This window comes from Diadema antillarum, unplaced genomic scaffold (assembly GCF_040938485.1).
Source record: "Diadema antillarum isolate AM-2024a unplaced genomic scaffold, OU_Dant_1.0 scf00000197, whole genome shotgun sequence".
Lineage (NCBI taxonomy): Eukaryota > Metazoa > Echinodermata > Echinoidea > Diadematoida > Diadematidae > Diadema > Diadema antillarum.
In genome coordinates, this window is record NW_027271086.1 from 103,866 (window position 1) to 123,234 (window position 19,369).

Genomic DNA, 19,369 nt, shown 5'->3' on the forward strand with positions numbered 1-19,369 from the left:
CTCGATCCCACTGCAGTAATTGCAGCAGGAGCGAGCAGACGGTCATCGTAGCAACGCGACGCCTCCATTCGCAACCTTTTTAAACGTGAACGTGACTTCATTTTGGGAAACAGTGACCTCCCTACCCCCCCCCCCAAAAAAAAAATAAATAAATAAATAATCATAATAATGATAATAATAATAAATGAATAAATAAAATAAAATAAAACACGCTGATATCCTAGTACAATATCATTACCCTTTTGTGCTTACTCATGATCCAGGCACAAAGAGAGCTACATTCTTCAGAAGATTTGGTGGAGTGATCTGAACGGGGTGGCTGACAAGCCATGCTAGGTAAGCCTTTGTCAAGGCAGAGAGATGGAAGGCCGGGGATCTCTTTTCAACCCGCTACATGGTCAACGGCCCTCGATCCCAATGTAGGAATTCCAGGAGGAGCGAGCAGACGGTTGTCATAGTAACGCGACACTAGACACCAACGAGAGTGTAGACCCAGCGAGAGGGGGAAGAAAATATCGTCTGTGCAGGAACTGTCCCCTGTGAAGTACATAGAATGTAAAAGTGTGCAGATACATCATTTCTTCGTCTGTAGCCTCCCCTCTCCATTCCCTCCTCTCGGCTTCCCCTTCCTCTCCACCTGCCACTCCGCCTTCCCACCCCAACCCCGCCCACATTGTCCCAGCTCAAACCTTTTTCAAAAGGCTTAGCCTTTTTCTAAGGCCCTCGTCACGCACTCGAATTCATCTCGAGATCTGAAGCTCAAACCCCGGGTCATATGTTCCGTGAACTCTTCTATTGTTGCTGCTAAAATAATCCCTTGTTATTACTTGTACTCTATACCCCTTCTCTTTTTTTACGTCCCAGCGCCACAGTGGCTTGACTATTATGGTCTCTAATTTACTGTGTTATACGTAACATACAACACACATAAATATGAAAGAAAATGAACTTTGGTTGTTATAGTTTGACAACCTTCAAAAACAACCTTCATGTTGAACCCGTCCCGGTATAATGCAAGGTCAATAGGCCATGGCAGGCCGTCACTCGACTTTGATCTTGGTTCCGTACACTCATGTGTCAAGCGCTCTGCAAAGAATGAACTCCAGGGTCTCTTGAACGCTGTTGCAAACTCCAATTTCGGGGGTCCGTTATATATATCAGTCGTACGCTCTATAATCCTCCGTACAGAAGAAAAGAACTCCAAGGAGTTAAGCCTCGTCTGGATCTGGAGACGGAGAGACAAGTGTTCAGACGTGTACACTGTAAGCAGAACCTTGTGTCGGGGTATTATAACCATGACCATGACCATGACGAGAGCTCAGGTGAAATTACGCTTTGCTGGCCTGGTGAGTCTTGGCCTGGCACTGGCCATTATCCATCGCTGGACACAAGTCCAGGACTTGTCTCTCACCTCGACAGTCTTACGGGGTAAGAACGAAATCTGTAATGTTGTTTGTCTCATTTCGTTGACTGTACAATTAAAGGGATGGTATAGTACTGGTGGAGATGAGAATAAGGCTTTTAAGATAACAAAACAAAGATACCAAGAAACCATTTATGAAATAATACAGATCATATCATTTTTAGAGAAACTCAAAGTTTATTACATGAAAATCGGTTTTGAATGGCTAAGACTTCCAAAAACAGAGTAAAACAAGGCGAAAAATCCTCATAAAAGGTGGGTCTCATTATTTTTATATATACTTCACTATATTATCTATTTCGGATATCTCAGCTATTTCAAAACCAATTTTCATGAAATAAACGTTGAATCCCTATTGGAAGTACATGCTCTTTCATATTTCATAAGAGGTTTTTCATTATATCACCAAAAAATTTTTAAAATCTGCAGTTATATCTCAACCAAAATTATACGATCCCTTTAAGATCCCCCCCCCCTTTCTCCCTGTCTTTGTCCGTCTCGCTGTTACTCTCTTCCAATTATACTTTTATGCAGCTTGCCAACATAAAGCTTGCCCATGGTTTCAATGTTTCCATTTCTTGTGCTGAGAATATAACAATCTGCGTCCATTTTAGACGTTGCATGCATGCACTAAACAACCGCAAAATTATTTTGGATGAGATTACACCAGATTTTATGTATGATAGGAACTTGATGAAATAAATTGAAAAAAAAAATAGTATATTCCACTTGATAGAATCAACATAATATTTCTTATGTGTTGATCTATTTTGACTAAAGCCTTAAGTTCTTTTGTTTCACTGTTTGTTAGGTGTACACCTGAGGACGGGCTTACTTTACTACAACATACATTTCCCGTAGACACCCGAGTATACTCTGGACTCGTCCTCAACGGGTTAAAACAACTCAATAAAAAATGTCAAATTACATACCCACTAAGTAAATAATCTTACACACGGTCTCAAACTTCACTGAAAAAAACCAACTGTTCCTTTTATATATATATATATATGAAATGTATTATATTATATTGTATTATATCATATTATATTATATTATATTTTATTTTATCATATAATATATTTTATCATATTATATTATATTATATTATATTATATTATATTATATTATATTATATTATATTATATTATAACAGAGAGGGGGAGGGGAGATGGAGGGAGGGAGGGAGATATAACGACATCTTCGTTGCTAACACTATTCTCATATAGGGCTCAGTCTCTCACAATTACCAAGAATGACCATCTAGGTACCAATTTATATCTGTCAATCAAGACAGACCTATAGTTTGCGTAATACATTTTGTCTAAGGATACCAACACAATTCTAGGTTTCATCGGGATCTTAAAGGGGCATTCCAGACGAATTTCATAATTTCACATCATGTAGTACATAAATCGACAACTTCATGCATAGATTTGTTAAAGCGGGGTTCCCACTATCGTGCGATCCATTGCTAACGCCACGATTGGACATTCGTAACTGATCGTGGAAAATTTCTTGAACTCGTCTGAAATTTCACGTTTGGATACGAGGTTATGCGAGTCAATACGTGTCGGCACGCTTGGATGCGATATGGTCACGATTGGTCTATTTCAAGCGATACGATCTGTCACGATCTGGTCTGCCGTTCAAATACGATCCGACAGGATTGTCCCGATTGAGTTCACGATTGGTACCGATCTAACATGACCATTACGATCAGGATCCCCGATCTGGTACGTGCAGCAACTTTCCAATACGAATACCGCGAACCAAGACGGGCTGGTGAGATAAGATACGATATCTTTCACGATCGGAATCAAAAGCGACCCCCATTTAAGGCGCGATTGGACCCGAATGGGAATATTATAGTCCGGCTGACGATGGATTTCATTGTTTCCCTTAAATTATGCAGAGTGATTAGGCCTATTAATTTCATCCACAACCATTGATGATGGCAAGGCTTGACAGGTTGACGATGATGACAACGTATCCTTTGCAGTATTGCTAATGACGATTATGTTATCAGAGAGAAAGCAGCACCCAGGCCAGCCATAACCTCAGCAGATATTCCCTCGTCTAATATTAAACGTAAAGGAATTAATAGATTATTAAATCGACATGCTCACCCTCCCCTCTCACAAAAAAAAAAAAAAAATGAAATATCGAACCCAAATACATAAGATCAGATGATTGCTTATCTTCTCCAGAAAAAAAAAACCCAGCAAGACAAAATGACCTTTCTCTCCAATACATGAAGAAAACAATTATACGATGAAATGGAAGCTAAGAAAGAGGATCGGATCATTTTGAATGTTATGTATCATGTGTTATATACGCTCGATGTATGAAAGTTGGCCGAATGGATAGTATTGCTTATGTGTTCAATTTCATATTCGTAAAGTGTATGTATCATATGCCTTTTTTATTTCAAAATGTCGTTATCTCATGGATTATTAAAAGTTTGGTTTATTCGGCTTAATTAGTGTTTTACTTAACAATGTTTAACATAACTGATACACACACATAACAGAAAAGTGACTCCCTAATAAACATGATGTCACTTTTTAACAAAAAAGGAGGTTTTACGCAAAATAATTTCGGAGGGGTATATTGCTACATTTATTGAATAGCTAACTGTGAAAAATAATAAGAGTGATCTTCATTGTCATAATCAAAGGGGTGATCTCACATCCACGACAATGGTCACTTTTACATTTGCAGTAATAACGAGAGTTGAAAATAACCATTTTCCTCTAAAATTACGCTCTACCAAACATACAAAAAAAAGACATTGAAAAGTGTCAAAATAGATGTAAAGGGGTCAAAAGATGGCTGATGAAACAACAACTCTTAATTACTATGTACAATACACAAACAGCAGGATACTGCACCCCAAAAAAATACTCTGTAATATACTTTTAAAAATTAACCATTTGCCTTTGATATGTACCCATTCAAGCACGATTCATTAAATTATTATCATCTTTGTATTGAGGTTAGTCAATAAGTGCAGACATACAATTGCCATTTTATTTTTGCTCATTTTTTGTTTTCGTAACAAAATTTATCCCATATCCTGTTTTGTGTGTCTGTATAATGGTAATAACAACACATTAATCAAATGAAAACATTAACATAATGTATGAAAACATCTAACAATCTATAAAACAACTGTTATTTTTTGAAATCATTAAAAAAAAATGATTTTGATAATGTACCTTAAAAATTACAATTAATCCCCACACCGTCATACAATTTACCGTTTGGAAATAATAATCTAAAGATGCAGGCTTCCACCTATCAGAATACAAAGTAAATATAATTCATGAGTAAAATAAGGGCAAATGGGCAAAAGATAATAATAATAATAAGCGGAAGTGAAGTGAAAAAGTCGATCCCGATTAACACGATTAAGAAGCACGATTAGAAGAGATTTGCTGCGTTTGGATACGATCCTAGACGATCTGATGCGATGATCACTATCAAAAAATTATCGTGTTAATCGTAGAAAATTTTTGAACCGTCCAAAATTTTCCTACGATTAACGCGATTGCCACGATTGACCTTAAGATCTGATACAATCTGATAAGACCATCACGCTTGCTGCACGCTTAAGACCACGATTTCAATTGTGGCGCCAATCGTGATAGTGGGAACCCCGCTTAAATTTCTTGTGGTTCTTGAGCAGAGAAACAATGCTTTGAAAAACCTCAAACAAATTACACTGAACAAGGATGATGACAAAGGAGGCTCACATATTTCAAAAATGTAGCAGTGTAATTTCATTACAATACCACTTGCTTGCGAGTTCACCTGTGTATGATCTATGCATACCTTCTTCTTTTGTTCTGCTTCCTTGAGCCCCATTTCATGCATTCTTATGGTGACTCTGCCATGTCATCATCCTTGTTCATTGCAATTTGTTTTAAATTCTGAAAATATTCTTATTCTTCATCCCAATTATCATAGATTTTGAAACTCTGTCCTCAGTATAACTAATTTATAGTTGTTCAAATGTAAAAATCTGAAAATCATCTGGAGGTCTCCTTTAATTCAATCCACATTGTACTCAGCTTTCCACCTGCCCCAGCGAAAGCTGCCGTCAGACCTTCTATATTGAAAGGAAGCAAGGGAAAACCAGTAAGATAGGAAGAGGGGGCTACATCTTATAGAAATTAGCAGACTCAGACATTATGTGCCGATAAATGCAAGTCTTTTGAGTCAATATCACATTCGTGACAATGCATATGTGTGCATATAGCACAAAGTACAGTACGCCCATGCAGCGGAAATCAACTATAAATAAACATAATGGTGTGTGAGATGCATATTCTAAGCTTGAATGTGCCTTCTGTTATGTTATACAAGGACGCGCAAAGTTTACAGTAAAGAAGCCGTGCCCGGTCCTTGACCATGAAAAAAAAAAAACTTACGAAGATTTTGCTGCGAGCCATCCAAAGCAGCAGCGTGTTATCCCCTGATCATCGCAAAGGTTGTCTGGCCAAATATTGATTCAAAGTATGAATACCATTCAGACGACACTTTGGCTGATATATAATTCACCATGCTCGCTTCAAGGCACAAGGGAAACGTTTCCACTTATACCAGAATCATATTTGAAATAGAGTCGTGGTTGATCCGCCGGGGAGAACGAGTTGAATTATTATAGGGAGAAGCAGAAAACGTGGCTCTTTGGGATGAAATCATGCTAGTAAGTAGGGAAGACAATTGACTGTCAAATTTGACGTTTTATATGTCCTGATGTCAGTTTCCATTCCAAATAAGTGGAAAACAATAAGTAAAGATAATAGACATCCGGCTAGGCGTAGAACTTGCTGAACAGTATAAGGCATACACAACCTGTGAATAAACTGACGAGAGATAAAGAGATGGGTTAGGAGCTTGTGATGGTTGCATCACAGCATCTATAATACACAACTTCGTACACATGACGTTGAATTCTCTAAATAAAATAGATTGCCTACTCATGCACATTCGCGTATCAAATGTATAAACATTAAAATGAACATTTGTATATCAAAGATTATGTGGTGAATAATTACATACAAATTTGGTTTCCGCTTTGGAGGCATATCAGGAAGTTATAAATTGAGGCAGAACTTACAGATCCGATTTTTTTTTTTTTTTTTGTTACGAAAAAGACGGGTAAAACTTTGAAGTACGTTGGGAATAAGAGTCTTGTTGGTTTCGCTTGACTTCATGGTTTAAATTAAAGGTTTATCCTGTTTTTTAATGCAGGTCTTCTCGTCTCCTTTTTGGCGATATCGGCCTTTATCTTCATTCGAGTCTCGCTGCTATTTGCGCCACGGTATGCTGACGCGAAAGTTCTTCTACTGCGATACCTGTATGTTGTGATAAACGACCGCATCGGGGCCTACTTCGCCAAATGCCGCGAATACGAGTCGGCACATTGCCAGGAGACGCAGGAAAAATTCCTCCTGAATCTCCTCTCCAGGCGGGCTAAGACGGCCTATGGAAAGGATCACGGCTTCGCTGACATCAAGTCGGTCGCCGAATTCCGCCAGCGGCATCCTCTGACCAAATATGCGCACTACGCGGAGTACATGGAGCGCGTCGCGCGCGGAGAGAGGAACGTGGTGACAGCCAGTAAGACAACCCGAATCGGCAGAACGTCGGGGACGACGGGGAAGGCCAAGCTCATCGCCGTCACTATGGAGAGGCAGCTGATCTCCCTCTTCAAAATGGGTGCCATGGTAACGCATCTCATCGAACAGCGCCACGCACGGGATGTATCGCCTCTGCAGACGTTCTTGTATCTGTACGTCCACACCGACTCCAAGCTATCGGAAGGTGGAATCAAGATGGGACCTATAACAACGTTAGCCCTTCCCGATCTCCTCTTCCGTCTGGTGTTCGTAACTCCTCCGGCAGGAATGCGACTGACCAATGAGCACCAAGCCATCTATGTCCACTCTCTTTTTGGTCTCCGTGATCGCACCATTAAGTCCCTCGCGGTCATCTTCGCCAGCGCCCTCCTCTCCTTCTTCAACTACCTGGAAGAGAACTGGCCTAAATTGGTGGAGGATCTGCGCCGAGGTCGCATCAGCGACGACGTCGGTCTCGACGCGGAGATCAAAGCGGCACTGGAAGCTGAGCTAGAGCCGGAGCCGGAGCGGGCTGCGGAGTTGGAGAGGGAGTTTCAGAAAGGCTTCGATGGCATCGCCAAGCGCATCTGGCCCCACATGCTGTACATCCTCGCAATTTCCTCCGGACCACAGGTGCCGTATGCTAGGAGGACGGAGAAGACTTACGCTAAAGGTTGGTATATGACACACATTTTGATTATCTCTTGTTCGGCAAAGTATTCAGTTTGCTTTTGCATTGGATTACCGTGTTGAGCTATGTTTTGTTAACCCTAGAAATCAATAAAATCAACATTCTACTCCGCGTATAGCATAGTTTAAAGCTCACAGAGCACCTTTGCAGACGACATGTTCCTTGAAGAGGGCATGTACACAATGCTAAATCATAAAAGTTTAAAACTACAAGACAGATCAAAATAAACTTGCTCTCATCAATAATGGTTTGGGAGAAAATGAAACAGTAATCCCATACCCACTATACAATATAGGGATCATTTGCTAATTTATCTTATGTTTCGACAGGTTTACCGATTGTCTCTCAGGTGTACAATGCCACTGAGGGTGTCATCGGCACATATTATGGAGACGAATACCACTACCTCATCGATGTCGCTGATATCTTCTACGAGTTCATCCCAGTCGACAAGCGGTATTCAACAGCAAATACATTCAAACCTGTCTTAGTGACCACCTGCATGATGCGGTCACCAACCCCCAACCCCCCCCCCCCCCCCCCGAGATATAACGTGTCAAATACCCTAGCTATGTATGGTGGCGACATGTCGGATAGCAGAAACAGTAGCCCCACATTTCAGCTTTTAACTGCTTATGGCGGCCACCAACGCCTTTTCCAGGGGCCAATCCGATGAAAAAAAAAAAAATCAGCCCCTAACATATCAACAACAAGAGGAACTGCTGAATTTCATAATCACCCGTTTGTATTTCCATGAAAATTAAACATCTGTTAACAGCAATTAATGTTGACAACATGCATGTACCCGTGCATTTCCAAGTCGTGCAGCAAAATTAAAATGGCCTCCAATCTGTCTGTATAATAGAGGCCACCTATCTTTAAAGGCCACCCTTTCAGCTTTGATTGAGTGGCCGCTATTGACAGGTTCGAGTGTACTAACACCTTGACTAATATTTTTATCTTTAATATTGTTTTCACATCTGAAAACAGTTTAGTCCTCACTTGATTCTTCTAAAATTTCTTTCCATATTATACTTTTATAACCCCTTACTTTTACTGTTTGCTTGTGTGATGATGTTGAACTAAAGTCAATATTCTTCAACATTAGAGTTCACTTCTCCATGCCATCCATTTCCGAGAAAAGGGGAAACTTTAAATTTTTTTATTAATGTTTTTCTTTTCTATTCCCCCTTTGTTACTCAATCCAATCAGGGAGGAGGACAAACCCGACACCCTACTGGCTGAAGAGGTGCAGGTAGGCGAGTCCTACGAACTGGTGGTGACGAATATGGACGCCCTCTTTCGGTACCGGATGGGAGACATCGTGAAGATCGCTGGCTTCCACAAGAAATGTCCAATCGTTGATTTCCAGTACAGGTAAAAGGTGAACTCGGCACGGTGACAGACTAACATTGCCTAGAATATGGCGGAAAACCAGATAGACAGTGGCGACTGAGACACCCCGACTGATATAGCCGTTTTCCAAGGACCTCTCGCTGTATGCTGGTGAGCGGATGGGTCGAATGAAGCTCAGCTGAGTTGGACTGCGTCGCGCTCGGCTGGATTCGCTTCGCTCGCACGTTATAGCCGTCATACAGCGAGAGGCCCTTGACAAAAGGCTACGACTAATATAGAGAAGGCATATGGGAATGAAAGTTAAGAGTTTGATGGGCACCAGAAAGTGTACCTTGCTTTACTGCTAGAAAATCTGATTCGGTGGTGATTTAGCTCAGTCGGCAGCGCGTCTGCCTCCAGAACCAAAGGACGCGGGTTCGATTCCCCTAGTCCAACTGAGCAGTGTTGTGCGTAATCCTGTCGTCCCCTCACGTCTTAAGAGGCGAAACCGTCTGTCCCTTGGATAGGACATAAAATGGAGGTCCTGTTTATTAGAAAGTCACAACTCGTGCACGTAAAAGATCCCTCTTCATTCATTCATCGCAAAGAGCAGGATACATAACCCGAAGAAGTGGTCCCGCTTCACACCAATTGCAGCAGAATTTTGGCTATCCAGCCATCTTCTCACTAGACAGGTGAAAAAAAAAACGAACAAGTTGTCCCGTTGTCAGTGGCTAGTTATCAACCTCTACAGAACAATATCATTCACATGAATTATACATCCCATACAATTCATAGTCGCCAAATTTCAGATTTTGGCAGTCGTCTTAGCGGCCATTTTAAAACCATGTTTGTCACGTCTACCTCAAATTTGAATTATTTGCCATATCTTTCTGTTCGTAAGTGACACATTTTCATTGCTTAAAAAGAATATGAATCTCAAACTTTACAGTGCCCGTGAAAAAAATAAATATTTGTTATGTATATAGATATTTACAGATATATTTTGTCAAGATAACCATTTTGGCTGGTTTGATGTAATTTGATATGTATTTTGCTTGAAAGAAGTGCGAAAAAAAAGAAGCTCTGGTCGCCTCGTTGGGCATAATTCCCCAAATCACTTTAGATAACAATACATAATTATAAACCTTTCACCCAGATTTAGCGGCCATTTTGGAGGTAATTGTGTTTTGTTTTGTTTTGTTTTGTTTTTAAGCATTAATAGAGTTTTGATGCATACTGATAATTTCTATAGCTAAAAAAAAAGTTAACATAATTTCGTAGTATGCTGCTGAACACTATGATCAGCTGATAATGTTGCAGCTGTTATTGTGTGTGATATTGTGGGCGTCGTTCTATGTGCGTGTATTTGTCTTTCTGTTGGTTTGTCTGTTTGTCCGTTTGGTTTTTGGTATAGCTTCAATTTATTTCAACCTATAACCCATGTAGATCTGGCGAACTGCTCAATCTGAGAGGGGAGAAAACCACGGATATCAACATTCGAATGGCCGTCATTCAAACCTTCGCCTCGGCTTTGGGCAATGACGCCTCGCTGGTGGACTACGCGTGTGTTGAGAGCGTCCTCTACGACGAAACAATGGGTAAGAATTTCGATTCGCTCCAGACCAAGTCATCTTACAGTCTGTGTCCTCAACAGGGCTCAAGAGATATATTTCTTATTCCAAAGTACAATGTATCTAAAATAGGAGAAAGTGTAATATGTTTCCTGTTTTCTCTCCAAGCAAAGTGTTTTCTTTCACTACATTTTTCACATTCTTCCAACTGGGATTTCTTTTTAAAGGACACGTCCACCTTCATATACATAAGGATTGAGAGAATGCAGCAATATTAGTAGAACACATCAGTGAAAGTTTGAGGAAAATTGGACAATCCGTTCAAAAGTTACGAATATTTTAAGTATCTGCGCAGTCACTGCTGGAAGAGAAGACTAATACAGTGTATGATGTCACATGCGTACAACTACATAAGAAAAATAAAAAGAGAATTTCACAAAACTTTACTTTTTGAATAAAGTGCACAGTTCTTTGACTTGCTACTAACGTATGTTAAGGGTATTATTATTCCCCCTGCCTTCTGAAAGAGAGAAGTCGAGTGTTCTTTTGTTATGCTAGAAAAATGGAAATATGTTGAATTTTCTTTATTCTTTCTTTATATCGTTGTACTCATGTGACATCACAAGCTATAGTAGTCTTTTCATCCAGCCGTGACTGAACAGAAACTTCAAAAATTCATAAATTTTTAACGGATTGTCCGATTTTCCTCAAACTCTCACTGATGTGTTCTTCTAATATTGCTGCGTTCACTCAACCCACATGTCTATGAAGGTGAACTTGTCCTTTAAACTCCACCAAGAGGTCTATGCGTAGACTGCGGTTTCAGCGGCCGTTCACAAACTTCATGATTTTTGTGACCCTATTGCGAAAGAAATATGTTTCCTGTTTAATACGGGTACCATGTTTGATTTATAATACCGAGCAGTTTGTGAAGGAAATCATAGACATCGACCACAGCCATTGCTCTGTTCCCGTGTGTATTTGTGTATGGGGGGGGGGGGGGGGGGGTGGGATACGTTCTGATTTATTTTGTTTGTGAAGAAGTATTATTATTATCATTTTATTATTATTATTTTCATCATCATCATTATTATGATTATTATTGTTGTTATCATCATCATTATTATGATTATTATTGTTGTTATCATCATCATCATCACCACTATTATTTACTACTACACGGCTACTCCTACCGCTGCTATCGTCACCATCTTCAATATTATCATTACTATCATTGTTGCCGTGGCAGATAATAATATTTTGTACGGTCCGTTTTGCAACTTGAAGCTAATGTGGAAATGAAGACATAATCATTGTTTCAGAAATTGAAATATTGCAATCGTAGCTCGCTCAAGCTGGGCTGAGATTGAGTCTTAAAAAGTTATCTGGTCTTTTTGTATTATTTCTTCCGCCACATCTTGTGTGTTTAGCCAACTCCCAGACGTTTACACGAAAGACTAGTCTGATGTCTGATTAAACTGGCGGTACCATGAGCTATTGAACTAATGACCCCCTCGATGTATTGACAGTAATGTTACGTCGTTGCGTCTCTTCGATGTTTTCTATCACTATACTGGGTCCAAGAAGTAAACACATCGCAGTGAAAGTGCTGTCGCGGAGAAAAAAAGTCTAAATGCACAGAATGACTTGCGATGTTTTTTTTTTCATGAATTTGAAGGTTCTGAATCTGAATTGAGAAGGATTTTACTCCTTGCTGAAGAGTTTGCTGAAAATCAGACAATTCGCAGAACACTTAATGCTCTGCATTACGCACGTGTGTTTAAATCTTTACTTTGATTCTATGTGAGAAAAAATTTTTCCAAGCAGTCGCTTGATTTCAGCTCCACTTAGCACCCTTAAAGATAAAAATCGAGAAAATCTGAAGCAAATGAATTCAAATCCACAAGAGCTATAACCATACTTTATAGAATTATAATGTCCACTCTAGCAGACAATAGTGTTATATGCATGTTTATAATTTTGTTTGTGATAGGATTATCAGCAACAGATCGAGATGCCTGCTACGTAATTTTTGTTGAGCTGGATCGAATTGTTGACACCTGTAAAGGGAAGAACAAAGAGGAGGTAAGATCGTCAATTGAGTAATTTGCGTGCATATCGATGGGAAAGGTCATTCGGATTTCAGAACAGGAGCAAAATGTTACATGGAGGATCTTATGCCCCCGGCATGTGTGTCGAAGTCATCGTATGAAAAGTGCAAATAGATTATTTATGCAGTTTCTTATTGTGGCTGTTGCTCGTCTATTTCTTATTCATATTCATATTCTTCTTCTTCTTCTTCTTCTTTTTAATCCTTGTCGACCTCCTCTTATTTTCTTCTGATTTCGCACGAGTGATATTTTTTTTTTTTAAACGAGGAATTTTTTCAACTCCGAAACTTGTTCACATCACTGAATCGCAGGTTTCCCAAACGCTTCTGATGGCATGTCATGTAGGTGCAATCATCATGTGATATCATGGCAAGACATATCGTAACAATTACTTGCAGTCAGTATTTTGTATGATTATGACGATGATGTAGGCCAATATGTCACTCTTTCTTAACACTTCGTTTAAAGAAATTTGATATTTCGCTTCCAAAATGTAAAGGCATGTTAAGTTGGTAAGACGCGCCATTTAATGAAGGGTAGGATCCGTCTATATCAGTGATATATTTTCGAATATATCATTATTTGGCAAGTATATGAAATTATCGGGAAATTCATTGTTGGCGTAATCACACACGCACAAAAAAAATACTCTATCAAGACAAACTACACTACGAACCAAATCTGAGAAAAGCAACGGATCCATGATTGATGTTAAAAAAGGATGGTACAGTATTGGTGGAGATGAGAATTGGGCTTTTAACTTTTTGCGAGATACCAAGAAAACACTTATGATATAGTACAGAGCATACCATTTTAAGAGGAATTCAAAGTTTGTTTGATGAAAATCGGGTTTGGAATGACTGAAACATCCAAAAACAAAGTAAAACAAAGCGATTGTAATAAAGCGTGGGGCCCACACAATCGCTCTTTTTTTGGATATCTCAGCCATTTCAAAACCGATTTTCATCAAATAAACGTGGAATACCTCATAGAAAGAAATGCTCTTTCATATTTCATAAGAAGTTTCTCATTATCTCACCAAAGAATGTTAGAAACCTGAAATTAGGTCTCAACCAAAACTATACGATCCCTTTAAGCACGTGACGAAGCCTTGGGAAAGAAACAACCGACAGTGCTAAATGTTCCGTAACTTATCAAAACAGTTCCCTATCATTCAGCCTCAGGAATTTCATGTGGAAAATAGTTCATTTTCCGCACACACGCACACACACACTCACAAATAAAAATCTGTATTCATCCCTTTTCAAAAGCAGTGTCTTGTTTGTTTCTGAAAAGGAGTTACAAAAGAGGCTCATTCCTCAGTTGACTGCTTGATTGTGTTCATCTCGTCATGTCTATTTTTAGAACATGCTTTGCCTTTTTCACGGCGTGTTTTGTCGGGGGTCTCTTTTGTTATGTGGTCCTTGTTTTTGATTGGAGGAGGCTGCAGGTATCAGCCTCACCTGTAGAAACATGTATTATTATGATAAGTGTCCTTTCCTTAGATCTTCCCTTGAAAATGTGTGGGTGTGTCGTTTGTCTTGCTTAATAGTTTTAATGTTTGTGTTTTTCCCACTGTTTTTTTTTTTTCTAGTGAATCCATGACGACTACTGCAGATTACAGGCCTCGATCATTGCGTGTAATGTGTCGATACTATGATGTGGAGGGTGTAAAATGCAATTTACGACAATGATACATTATCATTGATGTATAACGACGGAACAGAATATAAGAATTTGAATGCTTACCGCAATGGGAAAATGTCACCCCCATATTAGCTCTGACTTTCATAAACGATCTCGAAATGAAACGAAACTAATGGCGGTTGCGATTACTTCAAATTGCATAGGAAAAGTTAAGGAATGAAAAAGTTTTGCGTGATTCACAACAGAGTAATATTGGTGAATTATAAGAGGCAACGACGTCACGTTCTCACGATCCTCCCACTGATCCGCTAACAAAACAAAAAAAAACCTCGTGAAAAAATGTTTATGAAATATGTCTGATTTTATTATGATATTTTTGGGTCACTTAAATGTAGTTGTCCCTACCAACTACAACTCTGTCCCCTAAAAGTCTCCAGTGCTACTTAATGATAACCGTACGTTATGTACATTAACTTGATGGAAAATAAGAATCTATGTGCAGGTTAGTGGGGAAATGCGTGTAGCAGCAGTCATCAAATTTGCGTTGGTGTGCTGATGATGAAAATGACAGTTACTGCTAAACATTAGAGGTGCTTTAAACTGTCATAACTCTCGGATTTTGCGTCCCATACTGACGTGAAACTATTACTTGATTTATATCAAAGCGAACGTGAACGGGACTTCTCGTAATATCAACAGGACATCGATTTACAAGTGGGGTATATAGGAGATGAAATGAGAATCCAAACGTCACCGAATCGGCCAATATTTATTATCAAAACGCCGCATACTTTCACGAACGATAACACTGCGATTAACGCGGATAAAGAGCGAAAATGCTGTTGCAATTTTTGTTTCTACGAAAAATCTCACCGGGTAGGTCGAATTTACATGTACAGAGATGGAAATAAGGCAGCATATTCACTGTTTAACAACAGACAAAACAACCTCACGGCTTGACTGTTACTGGCACATCACTTGATATTTCCTTCCGATATAATATTGTTTAGGCCCACATTTTTCGTTGGAGTTTAGAAGTTGGACTCCCTTTCGATGTCGGTTAAACCTACCAACCACGAAGACGATATTTCTGCACATGATTTTATCTATCTATCTACCTCGCTAGCTATAGCTTTAACTATCAATCTATCTTTGATATCTGAGAGTTCACCTCAACCTCGGCAGCACTTATTTCTCTTTTCTTTTTAAGTTTCAAACCTTTTCCGGTCATATACGTTGTGTTTTCAGTTTCCGCAATAACCATTCTTGTTAATTTTCGTGCCATATTCAGTTGTGCCCCCGCTAGTGAATTCTTCGGCAGATACATTATGCATAGTATGACTACACCATCATGGTCACTATTTGTTTGTTTGTTTTTTTCGATACAGGTGGCGTCGAAACTGGATGAAACCCTACGCGCTATAGCATCTGGTTACGAGTTTCAGCGCAGCCGGAACGCAATCCCTCCACTCAAGCTGATCTGCTTGCAGCCGGGTTCTTTCGAGGCCCTGCGCGCATACGTGCTTGCGAATTCCTCGGCGACCGCACAGCAGGTCAAAATCCCGAAGAAACTTCTCAAAGGCGAATGGATTCGGCTTCTTGCGGACAGGGAGGTGCAGTGAAGACTTCTTCAAATCTTCTGAAGAACCTCTCTGACAATGTGTTTTTTTTTTCTTCTGATTAGCCTGTTTCATTTCTTGCTTGAGAAAACAAGCAAACAACGCTGGATTTCCGTACATGTACTTGAATTATCACAAGTTTCTCTCATGCGTATAATTATTTTATCATTCAGGGTAAAAACAGTAATTTTGTATAATTGTATGATTTTGTATCCAACTATGAATCCCACTTCTGTACTATATATGTGACAAGGGAGTGCGTTTGTTCGTGTAGTGTAGTTAACAAAACTTATAAACCTTGCGTATGCAACTTTGGGAATATAGTCTTCTACTGCATGTGATCTTAGCAAAAAGTTGGCCGAAAATCGGGTTATATATCATCATCTGATTACCTGTTGGTGTCTATCTCGGCCCTATATATCTGCCTATCTATCTATCTATCTATCTATCTATCTATCTATCTATTTATCCATCTATGAACTACATATTATACTCCTATCGACATCTCCCATATCTCCTCCCCCCCCCTCTCTATTTCTCAGTATACAGTATCTTCCCTTTCCTTTTGGAGTCTTTTCCTGTGTTCAGACAATAGCACGTAATCGTCACTGCGTATTATGGAGTTTTGGAACTGATAGATTGTAAGTGTTTTATGTATATAGAGTAGATATTTAAGTAATGCATATCAATCGCAAGTATTATAATAGCCAGACGCATATTGAGTTATTCGCGGGAAAAGATTACATCGTATGATATGGGAGACAAAATGGGCCTACATCCTTGTGGAAATCCCAGCCGCTGCATGAAGTAACAGATGAGTGGAACTCTTATAGCGACGTTCTTCCTCTCACTGAACTGTCTAGCCTTTGACAAGTACCATTCGTCTGTGTTTGCTTGACGACTTAAGACAAGTTTTTTTTTGTATTGAAGGAAATAGATGATGGGTTCTGACGGATTATGATATGGTAGCAGATCTAATCTGTTTGTCAGGTAGTTCAGAGAGAAAACCAAAAACCTGGTTGTATTCAATGTATTAGAACCGTCGCATCACATCTGCTAACTGAGATCTTGCTCGGGCATTTAGTAGATGTTGCATTTGGGGCCTTCAGCGGGAATAAAGAGAAAGCTCAAGGCATTTGTCTCAAGCATTTCCCCTTTTGCCTTTGCAATAATAGGCCCATAAATAACTACGGTGGTTTTTTTCAGATTATGAAGTGTATGTGCCTTACAAAAGTCATTGATGTATGATGTTACAATTATGCAGGAATATACTATTATGTTTATACTTATACTTTTATATGCTATGACATTATTCACGTTCCTTTACAATGCGAAGCATGTATGTTTTCATATTTGTTTGTGTAAAAGATTGCATTATGTCTTTTAACTATTCTTACCTGTGGTGTATGTTTTGAAAGCCTTCCCTTCCCGAAGAAACAATTTCAGATGATGTTAAATGATCTTCTACCATTGTCATATATAATTCTTATCTAAATTCGTTTGTTTATTTACATGAAATCAACACGAAATGTTTGTACATGCACTTCACTTCAAATATTGTTGAGGTTTATACTAGTAGTTGATGTTTAATTTCCTTTGATCTAATTTCATTTATTCATTTATATTCATATTTCTCTAATGGAGACACATAATAACTCATGCAACTGAATAGGCTCTACTCTTATTGAGCGTTTGAAAAGAAAAAGAAAACACGGCCAATGACATGTAGATTAATGTTGAACTCTCGAATGAATATGAATTAGCTAGATCATTGACGAAAAACTAAACATTAAATGATGTTTATGTGTACAAAACAACATAAAAAGCATGAGATGATGACATCTCTTGTAATTAGCTTAACTCGGTCGCTACGACCAATTATAACTATACAAAGCATACTGCTGAAACACGCAAAGCTGCTAACCTGCCGCTTCATTATTTTTTGTCTGAATTTGTTAAAAGTTCTACGATACTGTCGCTTATTCCACTCTGTGTCTTTTTTTTTTTCAAGTCAACCTGAAGATGAAAACTATGAAAATCGCCGTAGAAGAAAATGCATGCGTTAATCAACAGTTATTTTCATCGATTATTGTAGGTTGGATTTACAATCCATGTCTGTCAGCTGTTTTCGTGACAGAGTGGAGTAAAAATAAATCATTTCACGTTCAGAAAATAAGACACAATCATTGCTACTTTTTGTCTCGTGATTATCTTAATTGCGGCTTGCACGCGTTGAGAAGCCGAGAGCTTATCCGGCCTGGATTTTTCTCCGTCATAATAAACTTTATTACCTTCTGCAGCGCTTTTAAGGACAAACGATCGAACAATTCAAGCCACACAACAAATATTTTCTCTCGACTTTTCAAGACCAGTCCTACGTTCACAATCAAACGCACGCACGCACACTTTTTTTTTTTCATTCGCATCATCCATGGATTAACCCATTCAGGGTATAACAGGAAAAAAGACAATACAAATACATCCAAAAAAAAAAAAAAGAATTTTGAATATATGCAGCAAAAATATATCTCTTCCACGTCGAAAATAAAGTAAAGCAATTCTAAATCAATCCCACTGGTCAAAACTAACGAAAAAATATTGGCATGATTACATATTGCCCTTTGAAATATTGGATCGCATGGTCTAAATCATAGTCCTTCTTTAAGAGACGTAACATATAAAGAATGCATTATACAAATTAAGAATGAAATCGTCCATACATGTATAAGCCCAATCAACCCTCCCCCTCCCAACCAAAATAAATAATCTCTCATTATTCTAATGATTCCTTATACCAAATAAATCTTACAAAGTAAAAGTATCCTCCACTTCAAATCAAAATAATTCCAGTCCCACCAACCCACTCCGATTTACACAAAGCCAAAAGCACATATTCACCAATACACACACACACACACGCGCGCGCGCGCGCGCGCGCACCCACATCCACGCCGATGCCATATCCATTCCTGATAAGCCCCTTAATGCCTTAATTTAACTTTCAATAATACGCAAAAATGAGCGCGCGCGCATACACACAACACACACACACACACACACACACAGAAACACAGGAAGACAGCGACAACAACAATCAAACTTTACAGACATTATTTCTGCTTGTGTACTTGACGTACCAAATCTTCTGCAAAGAAGTTAATTGCTCAGTAAATAGATTAATAAATGAATAGATTAATGAGCGAATGAATAAATAGATAAATAAGTGATCCAGGGCTCGACATTAACGGCGGCCTGGTGGCCCGGGGCCACCAAAAACGCACGTCGAGCCACCAAAATTTCAGAACTGAAGATTTAGTGGCCCGATCGGGCCACCAAAAA

The 19,369-nt window shown here is 39.0% G+C and overlaps 1 protein-coding gene across 1 annotated transcript; it reads left to right on the forward strand.

Moving 5' to 3' along the window:
• Window positions 1-1,107: 1,107 nt before the first annotated feature.
• On the forward strand, window positions 1,108-18,168 carry LOC139723660 (uncharacterized). Its single transcript, XM_071634886.1, has 7 exons — window positions 1,108-1,428; window positions 6,686-7,726; window positions 8,074-8,200; window positions 8,957-9,121; window positions 10,529-10,680; window positions 12,647-12,738; window positions 15,800-18,168. Exons 1-7 carry the CDS (start codon window positions 1,296-1,298, stop codon window positions 16,031-16,033), a joined length of 1,944 nt encoding a protein of 647 aa, XP_071490987.1. The 5' UTR covers window positions 1,108-1,295; the 3' UTR covers window positions 16,034-18,168.
• The last annotated feature ends 1,201 nt before the right edge of the window (window positions 18,169-19,369 follow it).

Excerpts from the sequence above, each read along its gene's own strand:
- LOC139723660 (XM_071634886.1), top strand. The coding sequence starts at position 1,296 with ATGACCATGACCATGACGAGAGCTCAGGTGAAATTACGCTTTGCTGGC. Across the intron at positions 7,727-8,073 it reads GGAGAAGACTTACGCTAAAG|GTTTACCGATTGTCTCTCAG; the intron begins GTTGGTATATGA and ends ATGTTTCGACAG. Across the intron at positions 9,122-10,528 it reads ATCGTTGATTTCCAGTACAG|ATCTGGCGAACTGCTCAATC; the intron begins GTAAAAGGTGAA and ends TAACCCATGTAG.